This window comes from Crocodylus siamensis, chromosome 2, assembly GCF_052110815.1.
Source record: "Crocodylus siamensis isolate JL-2025a chromosome 2, ASM5211081v1, whole genome shotgun sequence".
NCBI classification, from domain to species: Eukaryota; Metazoa; Chordata; order Crocodylia; family Crocodylidae; genus Crocodylus; species Crocodylus siamensis.
The window spans coordinates 188185584-188205969 of record NC_143396.1 but is presented as its reverse complement, the minus strand read 5'-3'; the positions used below and the strand labels follow the sequence as shown (position 1 = coordinate 188205969).

General features: G+C 45.0%; 1 protein-coding gene across 2 annotated transcripts in view; it reads left to right on the top strand.

The window, feature by feature from the left end:
- The first annotated feature begins 2206 nt into the window (after positions 1-2206).
- Positions 2207-20386, top strand: part of PDE3B (phosphodiesterase 3B) — a 164125-nt gene continuing 145945 nt past the window's right edge. The window contains exon 1 of one of the 2 annotated variants that reach the window (XM_090032622.1): positions 2207-3108. In XM_090032622.1, coding sequence (XP_089888748.1) covers positions 2377-3108 — 732 coding nt within the window. In that variant the 5' untranslated portion in view covers positions 2207-2376. The remainder of the gene's footprint in view (positions 3109-20386) is intronic. The other variant, XM_090032623.1, reaches the window with a different exon arrangement.

Sequence of the window (20386 nt, the reverse complement as noted above, 5' to 3'; positions counted from 1 at the left end):
CTCCACTGTGAGCCCTGGAACTGAAGAGGGGGCAGTGTTCCCTGCCAACTGTAGGGCTCACATCAGGGGCAGCCACAGGGTTGGTTGTAGGGGCAGCATCCTCCATCAGCTGCAGAGCTCACAGAGCGGGCAGCATTCCCTGACAGCCATGTTTTGTGTGAGCCTTGGCACTGCAGGCTTTGCAGCAGCAGGAGCTGCTGTAAGGGGAGCCTGGGATCATGATCCTGAGCTCCCCCTGCACCAGCAATAAGACATGATGGGGGGGGGGGGGGGGGGGGGGGGGGGGGGGGGGGGGGGGGGGGGGGGGGGATGATGGGATCTGAGGCTGGATCCCACAATCATACCCCATGTGTGCACCTGGCAAGAGGTCTGATTGTATGGCTGGAGCATCACATCCTATCATTCTTTTATCTGAAGGTCTAGGGCAGAGGTTGGAGGGCCACTTAATGAGTTTTGGTGAGCTGTTGAGGGACAAGGAGGAGTACAGGGACATGATAATTAATCCTATCTGGGCAACTGCTGAGAGCCTGATGTGGGAGAGCTGTGCCCTGTGCTATTCTGCCACTGCCAGGGCAGGGCTGCACAGCACACAGACTCCTCTGCCTCTCTGCATCCATCCTCCCCCTCTGCCCAGCTTCCTGTCAGTGCCGTGCAGTCCTGCCACTGCAGCTGCCACCAGCGGGGCCTGCATGGGATGGGGTGCTATGCAGTGTGCCAAGTAGCCATTCTGCCTGCCTACCCACTGCGATGAGCCACTGCAGCCACGTTGCATCAGGAAAGCCTCCGCAGCTAGCACAGGTGCCAGGACTGTTCAGCTGTGGCACCAGTGGGAAGTGGGGTGGGGAAAGGGGGGATGGATATGGGAGGGATAGAGGAGTGTGTGCTGCCCTGCCCAGCGCTGTTCTGTCTGAGGCAGAAGGGAATGGCATGGGGCACCGCCCATCCCCCTTAGGCTCCCAGTGGCAGCCAGCCAGCTGAATAGGATCACTTGGTAGGCCAGATACAGCCCACAGGCTGTATTTTGCCCACTGCTGGTCTAGGGGCCCCCTCTGTGAGGGAGCCAGAGCTTCAGCACTGCAGTCTTGAGCCTAGGGTCTGGGTCATGGCTTTTCTGTCCTCCCAACTGCAGGGCCAGTTTGAAGCAAGGAGTCAGGGGAGCCAAATGATGCTTTGATCATGCTGCTCCCACAGCTCTTCTCCTCAGGCAGCACCCAGTCCCAGGCCCGTGCCCCCACCCCCGATGGAGCATTGGCAATGTGTAAGGGGTACACGCTGGTGCATGTGCACCCCCTGACATTGGCACTGGTACTGTCTGTGGGTGGTCCCCGCTGGTTGCTGGCTGCCACTACCAGCAGCACCTGCAGGTGATTGCCATGCCCTCCCAGCCTCCAGCCACACACCGCATTCATGTGATGAGGGACGGGAGGGAAGGAGTTCATTCCCAGCCCTGGCTAGTGCAGGGAAGGTGGCAGGCAGCAGGTGCCACAAGCTCCTTGGCAGCAAATGGCAACGCAGTCTGTGACACTGAAGCTGCGCTGCCAGGTCTTAAATCCAAAACGATGGTATCTGCTGAAAAACTACTGCACGTGGAAAAAATACGCAAACAAGCCTGCAAACAAATCTTCTTATTGACTTCATATTGCTCACTAAGTCTCCAGTGAGAGGTGGGTCATCGAAGTGGAAGCATTTTTTTTTTTTTATTGCGAGACAAGCAGTCATAAAAAAATAAGCGCTGGCAGCAAACCCAGAAGTGGGCTCAGCTTCGAAAGTGACTCGGGTTTTGCATAGAGGCTGCATCCAGTTGTGGCCTCGAAAACGATCCTAGGCTTTGTGTTCTCCTACGTTTCCAACGCTAGTTTTCCCGCTATTGCTCGCATATGGTACAAGGGTGAAGCGAGGACACCAAGACGACAACTCCCGTACACCTGGCAGCCCCGTGCTGGAGCGGGGCGCGGCGGAGCACCCGTGAAGCGAGCGGGCCGCGCGGTCACACTGAGGCGGACACGTAAAAGCGCCCTTCCAGTGAGAACAGTAGGCTAGCTCCGTCCGCGCCTCGGCTGGGCTCATCAGAACAAGTGGGGGAAGCACCCCGCCCACTTCGTGCAGCCACAGGGGTGGCTGGGCAGGGGGAAGGGGGCGGAGCCAAGCGGCTCGCGCCAATGAGCGTTTCCCAGCCCCCGCGCGGCCGTTGGAGCGCAGCAGCCCGGGCGGCTCTTGAGGCTCCCGCGGGGAGGCGGGGCCTCGCGTCTCCACCCCGCCCCCTCCCTCCGCCTGCCCGCAGGGGACTTTTGCCCCCCGCCTCCCCAGCATGCTGCGCAGCGCTGCGGGCCCCCTGAGCGGGCAGGGCTGAGGCCGGCGGCGCCGGAGCGCGGCAGCATGAGGCGCGAGCGGGACGCCGGCGCCTGCCCGCCGCCCCCAGCCAACGGCTACGTGCGGGGCTATGTGAGCCCGCTGCCGCCCGACCCCCCGCGCCTGCTGCCGTGCCTCCGCCTGGGCGCCGTGGCCGCATCGGTGCTGGCGCTGGCACTGGCGGCGGGCAGCGGCGGGTGGCGGAGCCTGGCGCTGCGCCTGGGCCCGTGCCTCAGCCCACTCTTCAGCATCGCCTGCGCCTTCTACTTCCTCACGGGCCACCTGGCGCGGTGCGGCGGCGACGGGCGCTGGTTGCTGGCGCTGCCCGTGTGCTGTTACTCGGGCGACCTGGCGGCGCTGCCCTGGGCGGCGGGGGCCGAGCGGCTGGCAGCGGCGCGGCTGGCAGCGGCGCTGGGCTCGGCGGCCGCGCTGGCGCTGCTGCTGCGCCGCTCGCTGCTGCTGCTGCTGCTCTTCGCCGGCCTCGTGTGGCTCGTGGCCAGCACCGGCCTGGGCCCGCTGCCGCCCCCACTCCGCCCGCTGCTGGCCGGCTCGGTGGGGGCGGCCGGCTGCCTGGCAGCGCTGCTGGGCGCCCCGGGGCCTGGCCGCCCGGCGCCGCCCCCGCCCCAGCCCCCGCGCCCGCTCGCCCGCCTGCCCGTGCTGCGCCCGCGCCGCCGCTCCAGCTGCGTGGCCCTGGGCGAGACCGCGGGGCGCTGCAAGATGTCCCGCCGGCCCTCGCTGCCCTGCATCTCCCGGGAGCAGGTAAGGCCACCCGGTGGCGGGATCCCCGGCCGAGGGAGTCTCCTCTGTGAGAGAGAGGCGAGCGCCGCGACTCTTCCCCTGCAGCCAGACCGGGCCTGCGAGGGGCGCTGCGCAGGGACCGCCCGCCGGTGTTTGCAGACAGGGTTGGGAGCCGCTCTCGCCTGCGCGGGGCAGCGAGTCCGGATACCTGGGGCCTTTTCTTAATGCGAGCCCTGGAAGGTACAGGCAGCCGCCACCCTTGTTGCTGCTGTCATCATCATCTTCATATTGTTATCCTCCTCTTTTCAGAAGGAGACTAGGCGCCCACCTTGCTGGGCTGGTTTGTCCCCCGCAGTCTTTCCTGCCCAGAGCAGGGGGCTGGACCCGATGCTCTCACCAGGTCCCTACCTGCCCCAAACTGCTGTGAATCCTCGTTGTCATCGTCAGCATCTTTCTCCTACTCTCAGTGCTTCCTTGGCTTCCGCCAGCCCTCTCGGGACACCCAAACCACGGAGTTGCAGGGGCCCCAGCACGAGCGTCTTTACGCTTTCGTAGACATTACACTAGGGCTGGAAGGGACCTCGCAAGATCATCGGGTCCAGCCCTTTTTCTACGCATTGACTGTCTTGAGTCCTCGTGGACAACATGCTTCCCTCCCCCCAAATGGAGGGTGGTTTGGGGGCACTCCCAGTGGGATCTTCATCCTCGCTGTCTTTCCCCCTCCTAGCTAGCCGTGTTGGTTGTTTTCTCCGCGGGAGGTGCGGTTGCTGGGGGTGGGGCGCCAATGGCGCTGCGGCGTTTGCATGCGGGTCCGGCCGGGGAGAAGCCTGATGCTTTGTGCAGCGCCAGCTTGGTGCCGGGCTGAGGAGCTCGGGGCTGTGTGCAGGGGAAAGCGAGGCCGCCGCAGCCGAGAGGAGAGAAGCCGCGTTTGCAACAGGCTGGGGAACCCGGAGTCGCTGCTGCGTCCCGAGGGCTCGGCGCAGACTGCCGCTGCAGAGCTTAGTGAAGTCTGACTAGCCCGGCTCCACAGCGCGGTTCGGAGAGGATCTGGTGCGGGTGTTTCTCAGAGCTGCTGCTTCAAGTTGCCCCGTGGCTGTGAAGCGGAGGTGGGGGGGAAGAGATCGGGCATTTCTGCTCGTGCACGCACATCAGGAGCGCAGCCCCGCGGTACTGTTTCGACATGATAGGTTAATTCAAAATGTAAGCAGCTGTAACGGATTTAAGAAATTATTTTCTGAGGGCAACCAACCTTGAGGTGTTGATTAGGTACTCAACAAGAGGCACTCATTAAAACCACTGCAGCTGCACCTTTCAAATAGTCAGGGGCTGTTATCTGGTGATTAAGGTTTTACCTTCCTTAAGTCTTCTGTAGTGCCTTGCATTCTTTCAGTTAGGTAGTAGGTAACGAGCAGCTTGCGTGTGCATAATAGGAAGAAGACAAAATATGCTGAAAACTTTAATGAAATCCCCTTCTGGATGGCAAAGGCCATCCATTTCAACTTTTTAAGCTGAATTCCACATACGTTGCTAACACTGAAGAACTTTCTTAAATGCCATCTCAAACTACATTGAACAATTTTTTTTGAAAAAGCTGAAGTAATGAGTGTTCATAGTAATATGCAACTGTTTACAGAGACCCATAATGGCCTTTCCATCAAAACAAAAGCAAAAAAAAGTTAGTTTCTTATTTTTATTTCTTTTTAGCAGTAGATTGTACTTCATCAAGAAGGATTTAAACATGTTTTATGGATATGTTATGGACACTTTTGACTTAGCAATGCATTTCCTATACAGTATTACATGGGCGATAGTATAGAGTGAACTCACTATTAAATCCACTACTTTCTCAATCTGATTTAGAGGATGGTCACTGTGGAGTTCATAAATGAAATGTGTAAATAATAAAGCTATACCTATGTATGTAGATTTAAAAAAAAATCTCGTATCTGAAAATGGAATCAATGCAGTATATGCTTCCTTGACTGCTTTGATCTTTTTCTGTGGTTTCATCATTGAGACATGAGAATTATGAGGGCTTAAATGTATAAAAAATAAACTCCAAAGATAATTTCATGTTTTTTTACCATCACTGCATTTTACCATCTATAAAATCCACTTTCCAATACTGACATCTTTAACCAGTTAAATTTTACTTGGTCTTCAGTGAGTGCTTTATAACAAAGACAGAGTAATACACATAATACACCGTAAGCCCACAATGCTATGAATGTGCTTTAGTAATATAAGGTAGCTTCGTTCCTATGGTGATATATTTAATGTATTTTATAAGGTTTATTAATATGGTATATTGACATGGGATAGGCTGGGGGGAATAAGAGCTGCAGTACAAACTGAGATTTTTTGACTGATTCAGGAAAAATTTTAACATAACTGGAAAACTGAATGTTAGCAATTTATACGTGCTGAATTAGTTATGGCTGGCAGCTTGCATTTTGCTTAGTCTGGTTAAATCCTATGAGAAAATTATTATATTGGGTTCATAATCTATCTTGCAATAGTAAGCTAATACTTCGGAAGAGGTCTGTGTATGTAGTGGCAAATAAATGGATTCTTTCGTGCGGCTCCAGTCTGACACCCAGTGAAATCAGATGGTCCTGTCACTGTCTCAAGTGGGAGTAGCAACAGGCCCTCTTGGCCTGATCCTGTAAATGTTTCCTAAACTTGAGTAGTCTGTGTTTACAGGATCAAGCTCTGTTTTGACAAGTATAGGAATTATATCACTGAAATGTCTTTACAATCATGTTTTTCCTTGCCTTTGCTGTTTAGATTATTTCATACATACCTTAGGCGTAACTTTTAACAGATTTTTTATGGTGTGTGTTGTTTCTTTTTAATACAACAAGCTATGTTTTACTAAATGTAAGTAGATTTGTTTAGCTAGCTAGTTAGTTAACATTTTGTAAATATTAAATGCAAATCAAAAAAGATGGAATATAGATGACTTAATTTAAAGCCTAAATATCAAATGAGCAGTTCCCCCCCCACATACCTTAAAACCATATACATGTTAGTGTTTCTGTTGTGTACTGAAATAAAATTTGATTTTTAATCTGAATGCATTAGTAGTAAATGGACTTCTTGTAACTATGTGTGGTCATGTTCATCTTGGGCCTGGTGTGATATTTGTATTTACAGCAGTGTATTTTAGATGTTTAAAAAAACAAAAATATAAAGACCATTTAGTCAAGCCACTATATTTAAAAAAATGTTTATGTCCTAATTGTTTACACTGATGTCAAATGGAAATTTATTTTGACTTCAGTAGGTACAGGAACAATCATACGGATCTGTTCCTGTAAATGCTTGCATACAGGAGCAGCCCCGAGGGCTTCAAAGGGACGGCTTACATGAATTAAACATAATATCCCTTGCATATTTAATAGTTCAGTTGGAGTCTGCAGAAACATGAAGTATTCCTAAACAGTAGTGGTCAGTATTACTGGCCTTGTAAATTTAAATACCAAATAAATTTATATAGTTTGTCTTAAAAAGTGCTATAATATAAGGGTATAGAAATGTGTATACTTACTCAGTTTTAATCCTGTCTTATTCAGAAGGCTCAGAGCAGTTTACAGTAAACAAACAACCCACAGACAGGATTCCTCAAACACTCCAAAACCTGACAACTCCCAAGTCTTGCCCCCCTCACTACTGCTTCCCTGACCCACAAGCAAGTCCTACCAATCCCAACCACACCTCCCAAGTGACACCTGTATAAGTTTCCAAGAACCCTTTTTCCTGTGACCCCTGATCACCCGTTCCCACCAACCCCAGGGGAGATCCCTCTATCTTCCCTCTCTTGAGGTCTCTTTCAACCTCACACCCCTTCTCCTAAAGAGGGCCTGTGGCTGTTTGTTCCCCTCTTCCCCCTCCCCATGCACCTAACTCCTACCCTCCCCCAACAAACAAAAAGCAAATTTCAAAGAACCTTAATACAAAAGTGGAAAATTAAAAAAACTCCTGCTCCTGCCTGTCACTGACCACAAGGTGCCCTTAAACTTTGCCCTTCTGGGATGGCCTGCCAGCTAAGTCCACAGGCTGTGCAGGTCCTTTTCCTCCTTTAGGTGAGTGATGTGGTGCCTAGGTTGAATTCAAGCCCTCCCTCAGAGAGGAGTACCTCAAGTAAAGGGAGTGATGATCATGATCTATCCCAGTTGTTCAGCTCCAGGGTGACCTGCTGGCTTTGTGTTTGGAGCCCTTTCAAAAGGGGAGGGGGTGGCTTTCTCCCAGTGGTGCATCTGCTGTTAACTTCTAAGGGTTACTTATGAACAAGCTGGGAGTGGTACAGATGTAACAGATCTCCAGTTTTAACACTGCTTCATTTTGAGTTTAAAGTTGGAGCAGTTTTGCTACGCTTGTATTGTTCCTGGCTTGTTTGCCCACAACTGTTAGAACATAATGGCTGCTGTACCTTCCAATTCAGCAGTTCCCATTTTGAAATGTTCCCCTTTTCAAAGGGCTCCAAACGAACATGTGTCCATACCCTAACCTAGGTAATAGTAGATATGTATTACTTCTGGTCAGACATACAGCACGTGATTGGGCTTGCTGAGTATAAACAAGATCACCTACTATCTAAAAAGTGTTTTGTTTTGCAGAAGATGGAATTATTTTCTGTTTTTAAATATATGGGGCACGTGTAACAAACTGAACGCGGCTAACTTGTTTAGCTATCTGGGTTTTTATTCAGAGATGAGGGAAATTTAGCTTGTTTTACAGATAAGATTATTTCCACTTCACGCTGTTCTGGTTACAGGAAGGATTGTTATTGAATGGCTAGACTGGTCCTTGGGAAATCTATAGTCTATTCCCAGCTGTCCAATGGCCTTTTTTAAAGCACACATGTACCTTGAAGTTAATAGGATCATGTATATGCTTACATAACTTGTGTTTCAGTTCCCCATTTTTACTAAGTATAAGACACTTTCATCCTTTTTTTTTTTTTTTCTCAGCTTTTATACTGTAAATTCTTTGGGGGATAAGTTCTGTTTTACTCCATTTCTTCAGCATGTATATAAGATAAAATAGTAGCACTTTACTTGTGTTTTACTGTAGGCTGCAAGTAGTATTTTAGAGGTTAGCTTTTGAAGCTTGCTATTTTTCTAAAATGGTTGAAGTGACAGCCAGAGCAGATATAATTGCATGCAAATATTTGTGTTCCTATCATAATTTTTAATTTCTTGATTTCTTTTCTACATGGGGGGGAAGGTTACAAAATACTGCTTTTGTATTTGAAAATAAAAGATTTGAAAGTTGGATATAAGAACACGCAGTGATTTATTTTAGCTAGCAATAGGAGTATTCATACATTTAGGAGACAAAATACTTATTTTTCTTTGAACATTCAACCTTAGTGTAAAAAATCTGAGACTGTCTTTAACTGTTCTCATACAATATTTGAATAGAGAAAACAACAGGAAAAATTAGACAAGGACCATCTTACCTTGGTTTGGGTTATTGCTTGTCTCTGTTATCTTTTGACTTAATTCTCTAATCTTGCAGACTTAAGGTTGCGTGGTGGTATCCTGCATCCTTCCAGAACGTCATGTTCAGCAAAAGTCAAAGTTCTGAAAGCAAAAAAGATTTCAGAGAGATACTCCTACAACCTTAACTCTGTTCTCCTTCTTCCACACCCTTCCCCCAACCATGACAGTAGCTAATGAGAGTTACCTGCAGATTCTCCAGCTGCATTCATTGCAGTTAAGTGCATCTCTCTTGAATGGTGGAGGAATTAGCTACAATTGACAGACTGTCTCTCATCTCAGTTATAAATCTGAGAGGATACTTAAGGTTCTCAGAGGGAGAAGATAAATGTTTTTCTTATGACAGCTCTGTGTATGATCAGAAGGAAGTGGTTTATGTGTACCTTGAGAGTCAGAATGGGTCATTTCAGTGCTTTTTCACGTAGGCTGTGTCAAGAGCAGGACATGGAAACTATCTGGGCATGAGGAGCATCAGCAGTTAGAGCAGAAAATGTATGCCGTCTGTGCCTAAACAAAAGTATAGTTTTTATGGCATTGTGAGCATAATCATGTGGGGACTATAAAAATTAGCAGGTACTGTATTGTGTTCTTTCTGTGGGGTAAGCTTAAGTGTTTGGTTGCAAAGCCGGTACAGTGTAAGTAGTTTCTGCTTAGTTCAAAGGCAGAGTCAGAGTGTGTATATTTTATAATGGGACTGGGTGAGAAAGTTTACCCATGTTCAATGTGTCACCAAAATGTGATGGTTTTAATAAATGATAGTTACAAAAATGTATATACATAATTTTTCATATGATAGCAGTCCCCTATTGATGCTTGTCCACAACATGTATATTGCCTGCTACCATTTTCAGCTCATCCTTTTCTTAGCCCATTAAATCCTTGTACTTTAGAAGCGATTGCTGCATAAGCATCAGATTCTTGCTGTTTTGTCCCCTTTACTGTTATATTTGTCACAGGTAGCAGCTTATTGTAGGGTTGTATACTCCCGTGATTATGTAGCTTTTAATTGAGTACTAAACCAGGCCATACAGTCATATTGTACCCTCTCTCCTGCCCATACTTTGGGCCATTTTCCGCAGTCATGCTCTTGGCCCATCTGGCTGGTCCCACCTCAACATTCCCTCCCCCTCTCCCTCCCTACTGTACCTCTAGCTAATTCTGTCATCAGATGCAAGGATAACATGTACTACAATTTTGTATTTCTTGGTTATTAGATGCTTAGCTTTGTATTTTATATTACGGGCACCCACCAAACCTATGGTGCAGGGGTAGAGAGAGTAACTCTCTAGTCACATCAGAGTAGCAGAGCTTTTGCACGTTTTTAGCTCTGAACTTGTGCGGCGGGATAGTGTGCCTTAGATCCCATTAGAGAGACAGAAAATCCAGATTAGAGTTTATATAGGAGTGGAGGGAACAGGTACAGGGACTCAGACACACAGAAGCTTGGCTCCCTATCCCTTCCTCCATCCTCTACAAGCAAATGCAAGCTTAGCAGTTTGTTGACTGTTGTTCTATATTCCCTTGAAGGCTTACTGGGCACTCTCCATGAGTTGGTCTTGCTCAAGTGATGCTAATTTGGAATTACTAATTTTGCCTCACTTGCCAAATGTTAAGAAAGTCCAAGTAAGCATATGGATTTTAGGGTTCTTAAGAGGGGTAATCTTTAACAGAAAGTGAGGGGTGGGGGTTCATGCAAGTGGGAAATGGGACGTTGATCTTAATATGATGTTCTCAGCAGAATGAAGAATAACCCCTGGATATGAATAGAGCTTGAAACAGCTGTGAATGGTGTGAACTAAGGCTCTGTGAAGCTTCGGGTACTGATTCTATTTGGCCTGATTTGGTGGCTGAATCTCTGAATCTAAATCAAATCAGGGGGACCAATAAAAAGGTCCAAATCAATTTGAAGCTCTCTGAATTTTTTAGGAAGATTCGAAGAGCTCTGATGACTTGGACAATCCCTGCCTGCTGCAGCAGGGAGCTGCAGCCTGACTTGGAGCTGGTAACTAGGGGGGCAGGAGAGGGGAGCTGCAGGAGGGGACCATGGGGGGGCCCCTGCCCACCCCAGCTCCTGGTGCTTAAAAAAAAAGCCCTGCTCATGGTGCTGCTGAGCAAGGGGATGATCCTTGCTGTCCCCCACTGCCCCATGCTGCGTGAGGGGACTTCACATGAACCCCCTGCCCCCCCATGGCTGCCCTGCCCTCCCCAGCTTTGGCCCTTTAAGGGAACCCCCCAAGGACTCACTAATTCCTACAGCAGCCTTGGGGCTTTGTGGAGCTCATCTATAGCCCCCTTGCATGGCGTGGGGCAGCGGGAATTGCCCTCCGCCCTGCTGGGGAGGAACTGTGTGAATCTGGGGGGTTCTATCTATCTATTTATTTATTTATTTTTCTTAAAGGGCCGGAGCTGGGGTGAGCAGGGCAGCCATGGAGGGGTTGGAAGAGCGAGGGGGGTGGGGTGTTTGTGGAGAGCCTCCCACACAGTGTGGGACAGTGGGGGGGAAGTAGGGATAACCCCCTGCCCACAGCACCTGGGGGGGAAAACCCTGATTCACAGGTGCTGGCAACTGGGACGGGTGGGGCAGCCATTGCTGGGCTGGGTGGTTTGGAGACTTGGCAGCAGCTGAATCTCTGAATTGGATTTAGCTGAATCAGTTCGGGGGAGTGACTGGCCAAATCCAAAGCTAATACTAGCTGTTTCGCACAGGCCTGGTGTGAACTGCTTAATTCATTCTAGGTGTTCTCACTTCTCTTTCTCAGCATCAGAGTTTGAGAGTTGGGGCTATTGTTTGTAGCTGTGTTGGTCTAAGGGCATAGGCAGACAAGGTTCCAGGTTTTGGGGGTGTTGGTTGTAGTCAGTTATTTAGTTGGTCTAATAAAAGATATCACATTTACCCAATGAACCTTGCCTGTGTGAGTCAGAGGTACGTATTAACCATTTATTTTCAGTTCTTCATCCCAACTTAGTACAGTGTGCTTTGTGCATGTAGGCCTTTGCCAGATCACATGGGTAGGCAGGGAAAGGAGTTCAGGTTCCTGCAGAAAGTTATGTGCTACATAGATCCCAGCATATGCACAGGGGATGGAGAGAGGCTGAATAACAGAATAACTAGTCCTTCTTTAAATCGTGTTTTATCACACTAGGGTGGAAGGAAAATGTAGTGCTTACATGACTGTAGGGGTAGGACCTTCAGTATCCCAGTGTATATTGAGAAGCAGACAGGAGCTTAGACATTCCTTAGAATAGTTGTTCTCAATCTTGTTAGACTTAAGGCACTCCTTGCAAAACATAACCTCTACCTGTCCCTCCCCCCAAGACAGACAAACAAACAAGAAGAGTTTAATAAGGACAGATTATGGCAAGCAGTTTGTTAGTTTTTTATTTTTAAGATCAAACTGAAGCTGGCCTGAGTAGGCTCAGCTAGCAGCGTGGAAGGCTTTTCATCTATTCAGTTCATGCATTAGGTTCCTGTCTACCCTGAGAGAGGTACTACTCTTTAAAGTTTTATTCTCCCAAAGGGGTAGTGAATCCATGCACTAAATGGGATAAATGTCAAGCTACTGAGACTGTGTTTTGAGCATGGTCATAGTAGTTTCATATTCACTTTGTGTGTTTTTTATGGTAGAATCTGTTAAGGTTAAAGGAGAAGCTTTTTTTTTTTTTTTTTTTTTTTTCCTTGCTGGGGTAGAAGAAAAGAGAGAGGTCCCATCTCAAGAAGCCTATACTTGGATGACTCCAAATTTGTAATTCTATCCTGTACTCCCATGAGCCATGCTTGAGTTAATGGAAACATGAATAAGCCTCTGGATTTTAGGGGAGTTAAGAGCTGACCTTCAAACAGAAGTGGGTTTTCAACCTTAACTGTAGTCCAACTACGGCTCTGATCATCAGTGAAAAGAAGATCTTAACTACATAGGAATTATAATATGCATATCTTTTTCTTTTAAAAAGGATATTGACAACCCATTTATATTTGTGTGAACTTGCATGTAAAACTATATAGATTTGTTTATTTTGCATAAGTACTTTATTAAAAAAAAAGTCTGAAGCCTAAATTAGAATTAAATGCTTCATGTTTTTATCAATAAAACCAGCCTTACAAGTAGAGGTGCATCTATATATTGGTCCATATCGGATTGGTGCCAATAAAAGGAAAATTGACATTACTGGCAGTCAGTTTTCTTTGTCTGGTTTCGCAGATTTTTAATGTCACTGATAAATGCCACGTGCATGCACATGTACAGGAATGCAGCTGGGCAGCTTGGAGACCAGCGTCTGGCTGGTAAGTATGGGGGACGGAAGGGGCTTTGAGGAGGGGAGGGTGGGGAGGAAAGGGGCAGCAGATCGAGGCCTCCATGGTGAGGGAAGGAGTGGGGCAGGGGCAGGCACTGTCCGGCTAGCGTGGAGTGGGGCAGGGTGCAGGATGGAGCCGCAGGTGGCTCATCCAGGCAGCCAGGATGGGGGTGGCTTCCTGCCTGCGCACCTCCCAGGGAAGGCACAGGGGAGCATCTATCCCCCATGCTTTCCCTGGGGGTGCGCGCAGCAGCAGGGAGCTGCCTCCTGGATAAGCTGCCCAAGGCTCTATTCTGCATCCCAGCCAGACAACCCCTGCCCCTGCGCCATCCCCATTCCCTCTTTTACCATGGGGGGGGCCTCAGTCTGCCCCTTCCCAGACCTCTTTCCTCCCCTGCAGACTTACTGGCCAGATGCTGCTCTCCAAGTTCCCAGGCTGCATATTGGATCAGTATTGGCCAATATAGCTGGTTAATAATAGGCCATCAGTATTGGCCAAAAAAATCTTTTTATTGGTGCACCCCTACTTACAAGGTTGTCATGAAAATGCTCTGCCCTTTGAACAAAACCTATTCCTCATTCCTTTGCCATGATCATTCTTCAACCCATATTTAAGGGTAAGTTGAAGTTCTGATAAAGCAGTTCATTCTCTTGTTCTTTGTTTAACTACAAATGCTCCATGATATGATGTTGTCCTGTGTTTTTTAAAGAGAGAATAGATTTCTAAACCAACTGTTAGAATTTCAATATGTATTGAATTGTACCACTGTATAGATTTTCTTGCCTTTTTAATTTTGCAACATGCAGTTTTGGGGGAGCCTGTAGCTAGTAATCTAAGGGTGAGGGGGGCCACCTGCCTGCATGTGCCTGCCTATGTGTGGTGCAACAGGGGTGATTTGCATGGGGGCAGCTTGTGGGGTCTGTGGCTTGAAGAGTCTGTGGCCTGCATGGACTGTCCTCTAGCTGTCCAAAGTTGGACAGCTCTGGCCTAAAGTACGAGCAAAATAGGTCACACTCCTTTGCAAACTTTGTTCCAGCACCCCAAAAAGAATGGTAGTGCACAGCTTTCCACAAAGCAAACAAGATAACCATTGCTTATTGCTTGCCTGCTTGTTCTTCCTTCTGGTTTGTTTTTTTGCATGCTTTATCCTTTCCAACTCTGTCAGCAGCACAGGAATAAAAAATCAAATCCATTTACTGGCAGACATGTTTATTTTAGCAGAAGATATGAATTTAGGATTGGAAGGGAAATCCGAGGTCACGGAGTCCAGTCCCCCTCTCTTACAGGCAACCACTTCATGTACTGTTTTATAAACTGACAAAGCTCCACCTAAAGTTAGTTAGACTTTGTTTTTTGATGGAACTGGGAACAGAAAAATGAGTAGAAAAGCGGAGGTCTTGACTGTTAATTATGACACTCTGGTAAAAGATGTTGGGGGTCATGGGAGATGCCAATGTGCAACCCTGCACCTTGGCAGCTGCTGCTGCTATGGCACCCTTTGTTTTAGTTGCGGGATATGGTGCCTTGCTGTTCCCTTGCTAGATAGAGAAAAGGCAGTGGATTTTTCCAGGGGCACTCTAGAGGCAGCTTTCTTTTACACATACAGCAGTGGGGAAAATACCATCTAGGTAAGCGTATTTTTAAAAAGGCAGTATGCAGAGTGGGAACAAGCCTTAGGATAACATTGGCCAGCATAGGAACAGAGTGCAGAAGTGCCTATGTAAAATTGCTAACCTGCCTCCTGTCATTCCATAGGTATGCATCCACCTAATGAACAATAGGAGTCTTTAAATAAGGGGAAAGTTATCTGGAGAAGTTCTTATCATCTTAAAGTGAATTCGAGTATGGGAAGGGAAAATGGGAATAACATTTGAAAATGGTGGGGGAAACGTTTTACCATTGCTGGCATGAAACTATGGTATCTGGACAATAAATACTTTTCATTTTTTTTTTTTCTGCTTTTTCTTAGCACCTATAGCATGCAATGGGGGTGGGGGGTGGGAAATGTTTAAGAAACCATTCTCTGCATTCTAACAAAGAGCTACTAAGTAGAAGGGAGGATCATTATTTTTCTGGAGCTATCCCAAAGGCCATTAAAGGGAGTACGTGCACGCTCTTGCAAAGGGATAGTGTACTCAGTAGAGGCAAAAGGCTAGACTGGAATGTGACATGGGTCACACGCACCCAACCTAGTCCTGCACATCATAAATAACACTACATTGGGACCTTCCATTCAATCATTAAATTGTTGTCTGCCCGTATCATTCACCTCATGTTCAGTTCAATTTCATTTTGCGAGCTCTATTAGACTATGGTTGTTTCTGCATAAAGAACATAATTTTGATCTTTCTCTCTAGAAAAATCTTTTAAGGGAATTTAAAAGTGCAGTACAAACTTAGATTATTATCAGAAATTTAACTTTATTAAAATTATACAAAATAGTTTTTTCCAGTGATTTTTGGCTTTCTTGAATGTTTTCCAGACTTTCATTCAAATGAATAAATCCGCTTGCCATTTTTAACATTTGATGATTTATCTGCTTTTAGATGCTAAAGACAAAAGAGCTCCTTTTATTAATTCTGCATATATGAATGGAATAGATTCTTGAAATTAATTTGTTTTCCAAAGATGGAGAGTCTCTGTAGCTAGGCTTATAAATGTTGCAAAGGACAGTAACAAAATAACTATCCATACAGTTTTATTTGGTAGCATGCAATTAATAACTATTTGATAATTTCCATGGATACATGTACAAAAACCCTTAACAAAGATGAAGTTAAAACAAGTACATTAAAGGAAATGTTATGGTGCATTAACTGGCTATTTCCAGGATTAATTTTCATACTAATCTCAATTACCATATTTTACCATCCAGATACATTTGTGGACTCCTTAACATCTATTTTTGTAGTTTCCATTTATGAGCAACTGTGATATACCAGTGATTCTTAACCTTTTTGACTCAAGGCACCCCACACTAGACTTGAGATACTCCTCCATAACTTTTGTGAATTGAATGGCACCCAACTTAAAAAATGGTTTTATACATAAGGGTGCTTATCCTCTTGTAGAGGGGCCAGACAGTGGTGGCAGGGGACCATCCAGGCAAGGACAAGACTGAGCCTGAATTTATCTGCTTATCTCTTTACAGTTTGCTTGCTTTATCCAACCTCTTGGCACCCTAGTTGAGAATTGCTGATGTACATGTTCAGTTTCATATAACTGTATTCAAGTGCATAAATTAAACTGTAACTGGGTGACAGTACATTCTTTAAATACAGTAAGTTGTGCTGTTTGTAACTTAAAAAATATGAGCTCGGGTTTACTGCTTCTCAGTGTAAAAACAAGCCCAAGGGACCTAAACTCTGCCATCAGTTAGTTGCATTGGCTGCTTACAGACATGGAACACCCCCCCCCCCCCCCCTGCAAAATGGCACTTTACTTTAAACTTGTGCGTGGAGCCTAGTGTGTGCTCAGAAAAGGCAGGATGTTAATTGTACCTGGCTCTCCTAATGTCTGTAGAGATTGGGCACTTCAGTGGGGCTTTTTGGTGTGTTTAATAGCTGATTGAATCTTCCCTAGCTAGAAGTGCCAAAAAGCCCTGCTAAAGCACCCAATTTCTACAGATGCTGTGGAGCCAGGTTGAATTAATGTGCTGCTGCTTCCAGTAGAGGGTTTTTTGTTTTTGTTTCTTTTTTCTCCTATGTCTGTCATTGCTCACTATGTTTTAGAGTATAAGAACAAAGCAACCACTTTTGTGAAATTCTCAAAGAACTATCAGTAGAGCATGTAATTTATTCAATCTTTGTACAAAAAGAAACTTCCAATTATTCTACAGAATAATAGTAAAAGATCAGTAATACAAACAAAAAAAATCTACAGACACAGTACAAGGTTTCAGTATATTTTAAGCAGGTAGAAAGTCTGAAATCCACTAAGGTCATTTAGAATAAATGATTAGAATTGAACTAAAATTGATGTGCATGCTTGTGAATACTCAGAAGAATTATTAGTCATTCTTTCTCCTGGACATGCTGTAACTTTTAAGAGGTTGTACTATATATTTTTTTTCATGGACAATAACAAGCTAATTCATCCTTAACAATAGGAGTGTGACTGTTGCTTTTAAATGTAATATTTGTATATAGCTGCTCTTATTTTCTCTGCTGGGCAGTTAAAAACTCATTGTTAAAGATTTATGGACTTTCTGTACTTATGTGAAAATATCTTTGTAATAGAGTCCCCAGGGCTGCTGTCCCAAAGGTAGAATTTTAATTTTCAAATGGACAAGAAAAAATATTGTGTACGTCTATATTTAATTAAATTAATCTAATAATATTTATATCGATTGCTTGTTTAAAATTACACAGGGTTTAATATGATTGAATACCCAGTTCTGTAGTTTTGCTACTATAGTTCACCTCACTTCATAGACAAATGGGTTCTTGGAAGCCCTGTTGCTTCCACCATGCCAGCAACTGACAGGGTTACGTGTGCCCCCTAAGTAAGAAGGCACCCTCCTTCCCTTTTTTTGGAAGTGTATGGGATCTTCCTAATAAAGTAAAGAAATATGGATTCTTTTATTCCATAACTGTTGTGTGTACTTCCATCTTTCTCTCAAAAATATACTTTTATTTTGTTATCTTTTTCTTTATTTAGCTTTAGTCTTTCCTGACTTTAAAACTTTTTTTCTCCTACTGATGTAACCCTGCTTTTTTCTACTTGTTACGCTGAATGTAGTTTGTAGCTCATTCTGTAATATGTTTATATGTTTGTGGCTGAACAGTTTTCATCTTTGTGAAGGTTATGATACAGTATTAATGCTTAAACAATATTAATACTCACTGTTTTATCTGAGAGTGGATAGCACATAATGTTTAGTAGACACTGTCATTCATAATATTAAATTAAAATTTTCTTTTGAACTGACAAAAATCAAAATGTCTATTAATGTAGAATTCCAGGCAATAAAGTATGAAAAAATAAAAATATAAAAAACAAATGAGATGCACATTTCCTTGAAAGTACAAAATCTTATACCTGTACTTTGTCCTTTTCACGTTCTTTCTGTTTGTCAAATGTAACTTTGTTTCAGGTTGTTCATTTGTGACCCATTTCTGCAAAACTAACCTAGGAGCAGGTCCTCAAAGCTGTGTTGGCTCATGAGCTCCAGTCTGCATAAAGGGTCTAACTTTTATGTTCTGCTCTACACAAAGGGTCTATTGTAGGACCTGGTGTTTAGATTATAAAACTTTTTGGATAAAAGTTTTCTGTGAAAAATTCAGTCCATTTACAGTTTTAAGGTTTGAGAATAATTTCCTTACTTGCATCTTAATCTCCCCTTTTTTGTCTTAAGAAGATTGTTTGTTTCTAGATTTTTATTGGAGGGAATAAAGCCTCCCTACTCATTTCTCTGTACAGCTGCTTTGCTCAGTTGCTTGCTTAGTATTTTCTAAGTGTGAACAAGGTGAAAAAGGAGGAATGGTGGAGTCAAAGTTTCATTCCTGTACTTGTTTAGGAGTGGCTAACTATGACAAGTTGAACCCTGAACAAGGCTGTGAAGTAACTTGCTCCCTCTCTCTCTCTCTCTCTACTTCTGGAGAAATAATAGGGTGGAGGTAGTGCTCAAAGACGCAGTTTCTTTCCAGAAGTCTTACCTGGATGGTGCTGCCAAGTGCATTCTTTACTGAGATACATGGATAGATCCGTTTTTAATTTGGATATTTCAGCCTGCTTAAAGCTTGATGATGGAATCAAACCCCTCAGTTATTGGGAACCAGGGAAATGCCTTGTGTCAAGCTTTTTTTAAATTTTTTTTTATCCCCCCCCCCCCCTTTCAGTGTGCTGGGCAGACCCAAATAGACTTCCTTACTCTTTTTGAGTAGGGAAGTCTACTTGGGGTTGAGGGAAATTCTGAAATTTACTTTGGATTTTATGATAAGCACATTGTGCAAAGAGTTTTTTCCTTGCTGTGTGCTTCTGGGAGATTTATCCTAGCAATTCTTCTCCCCTTTCTGAGGTGTGGCAGTGACTGATACCCTTGCTGGCTTCAGGGATAGAGCTGGATGAAGAAATGCCAGAAGCAGAAAGGGTTTCTGTTTCTCCATTCATCCCCTTTCAGACATCTCATTTGGGAGTTCATCTAGCTCTTTGTACAGCGTACAGTTTCCTTCTCTCATCCCAGTCTGCTTGTGCATGGAAACAAGGAGATCAGGTAAAGCAGTAGATTCCCAATCCATATTTACTGGCAGCCATTATGACAGTTCCTTTCTGGCATTCTCTCTTACTTTTACTGGCTCAGCAAATGATATGCAGTGACAGGCGGTTGTTGGAAATTTCATCTTATCATCATGAGTTACTTGACTTTGAGAGAGACATTTTAAAAAGTTTTTACTCAATGCTTTGTTCAGAAAAAAGTGAAAGAATAGGTGTGTTGTTGAAAATTACAATGAACTTAGCTAGATTCTTGCTCAAAGTCTGTTTTTGGTCTCTGGTTAATCTAATTCCTGAAAATTGTTAGTTGAAACTTTTGTTTTGCTGTAAGGAAGCTGTGTTGTAGTTCACTTCTGCCATGAACACTTCCTGTACTATGCAATAACAGAAAATGGTTACTGATTTCATGTGGTGCTCTTCAATTCCTCCTGTTCTGTGAATTTTCACTAAGCTGATCATAATTTCTATCACTTGACATTTTGTTTGGTGAGGAGTAAACTTTTTTTGGCGGTGCGGCACAAATTAGTCTCGCACCTTTCTCAAGTGCCACCACACTTAATCTCCTTTCCTTGCCTGATCTCCTGCTCTGCTTTCTGCTCCCAGTCCTGTGCTTTCTGCCTGTTTTTCTCCTTTGTGTTCTGCTTCCTGCCCTGTTTGCTGCTGTGCTGCCTGTCCTCTCTCTAACTTGCTGCCTGCCACACGCACAGAGGCTGCCTGTGCCAATTGTAGTACTTATACCACAGGTACACTTGATCTAGATAACCACTGTTTGGATGACTTGCTGGTGAAAGTTCATTTGTACGAATGTTTCCGTGTACTGTTTGGACCATTGAAGTGCTCATGTCTAATGATGTCCACATTAGTTTTCAGATAAATCCCTCTGATTTGTTTGAGAAACTGGTTCACTTAATGACTCTTCTATCAAACTAACTTCATTTTAGTTATTTATAAAGAAAAGAATTCAAACCTCCAGTATTTCATCAGGAATTTTTCAACAATCATCATGTATTGGGTCTGCATCAGCAGGACTGGGTTCAGTTTTTCTCTGTGTGATAACATATCCCGTATTCTTCAAACTTTCTTTCTTTTTTTTAAAATATCTTTGGAATTCCCAGAGTTAGAGCAGAGATTGTCTTGCATCCTTTGAGGAAATCTAGATCAAGGCAAATGGTTGTTAGTACAGAAGTCTGTTCTTTCTCCCTCAGTTCCCAAGGTCTCCCTCTAGTTGCTACTTGTATAACAAATTGGCAACAGCTCCACACTTTAGCAGTAGAATTGTTAGAGAAGA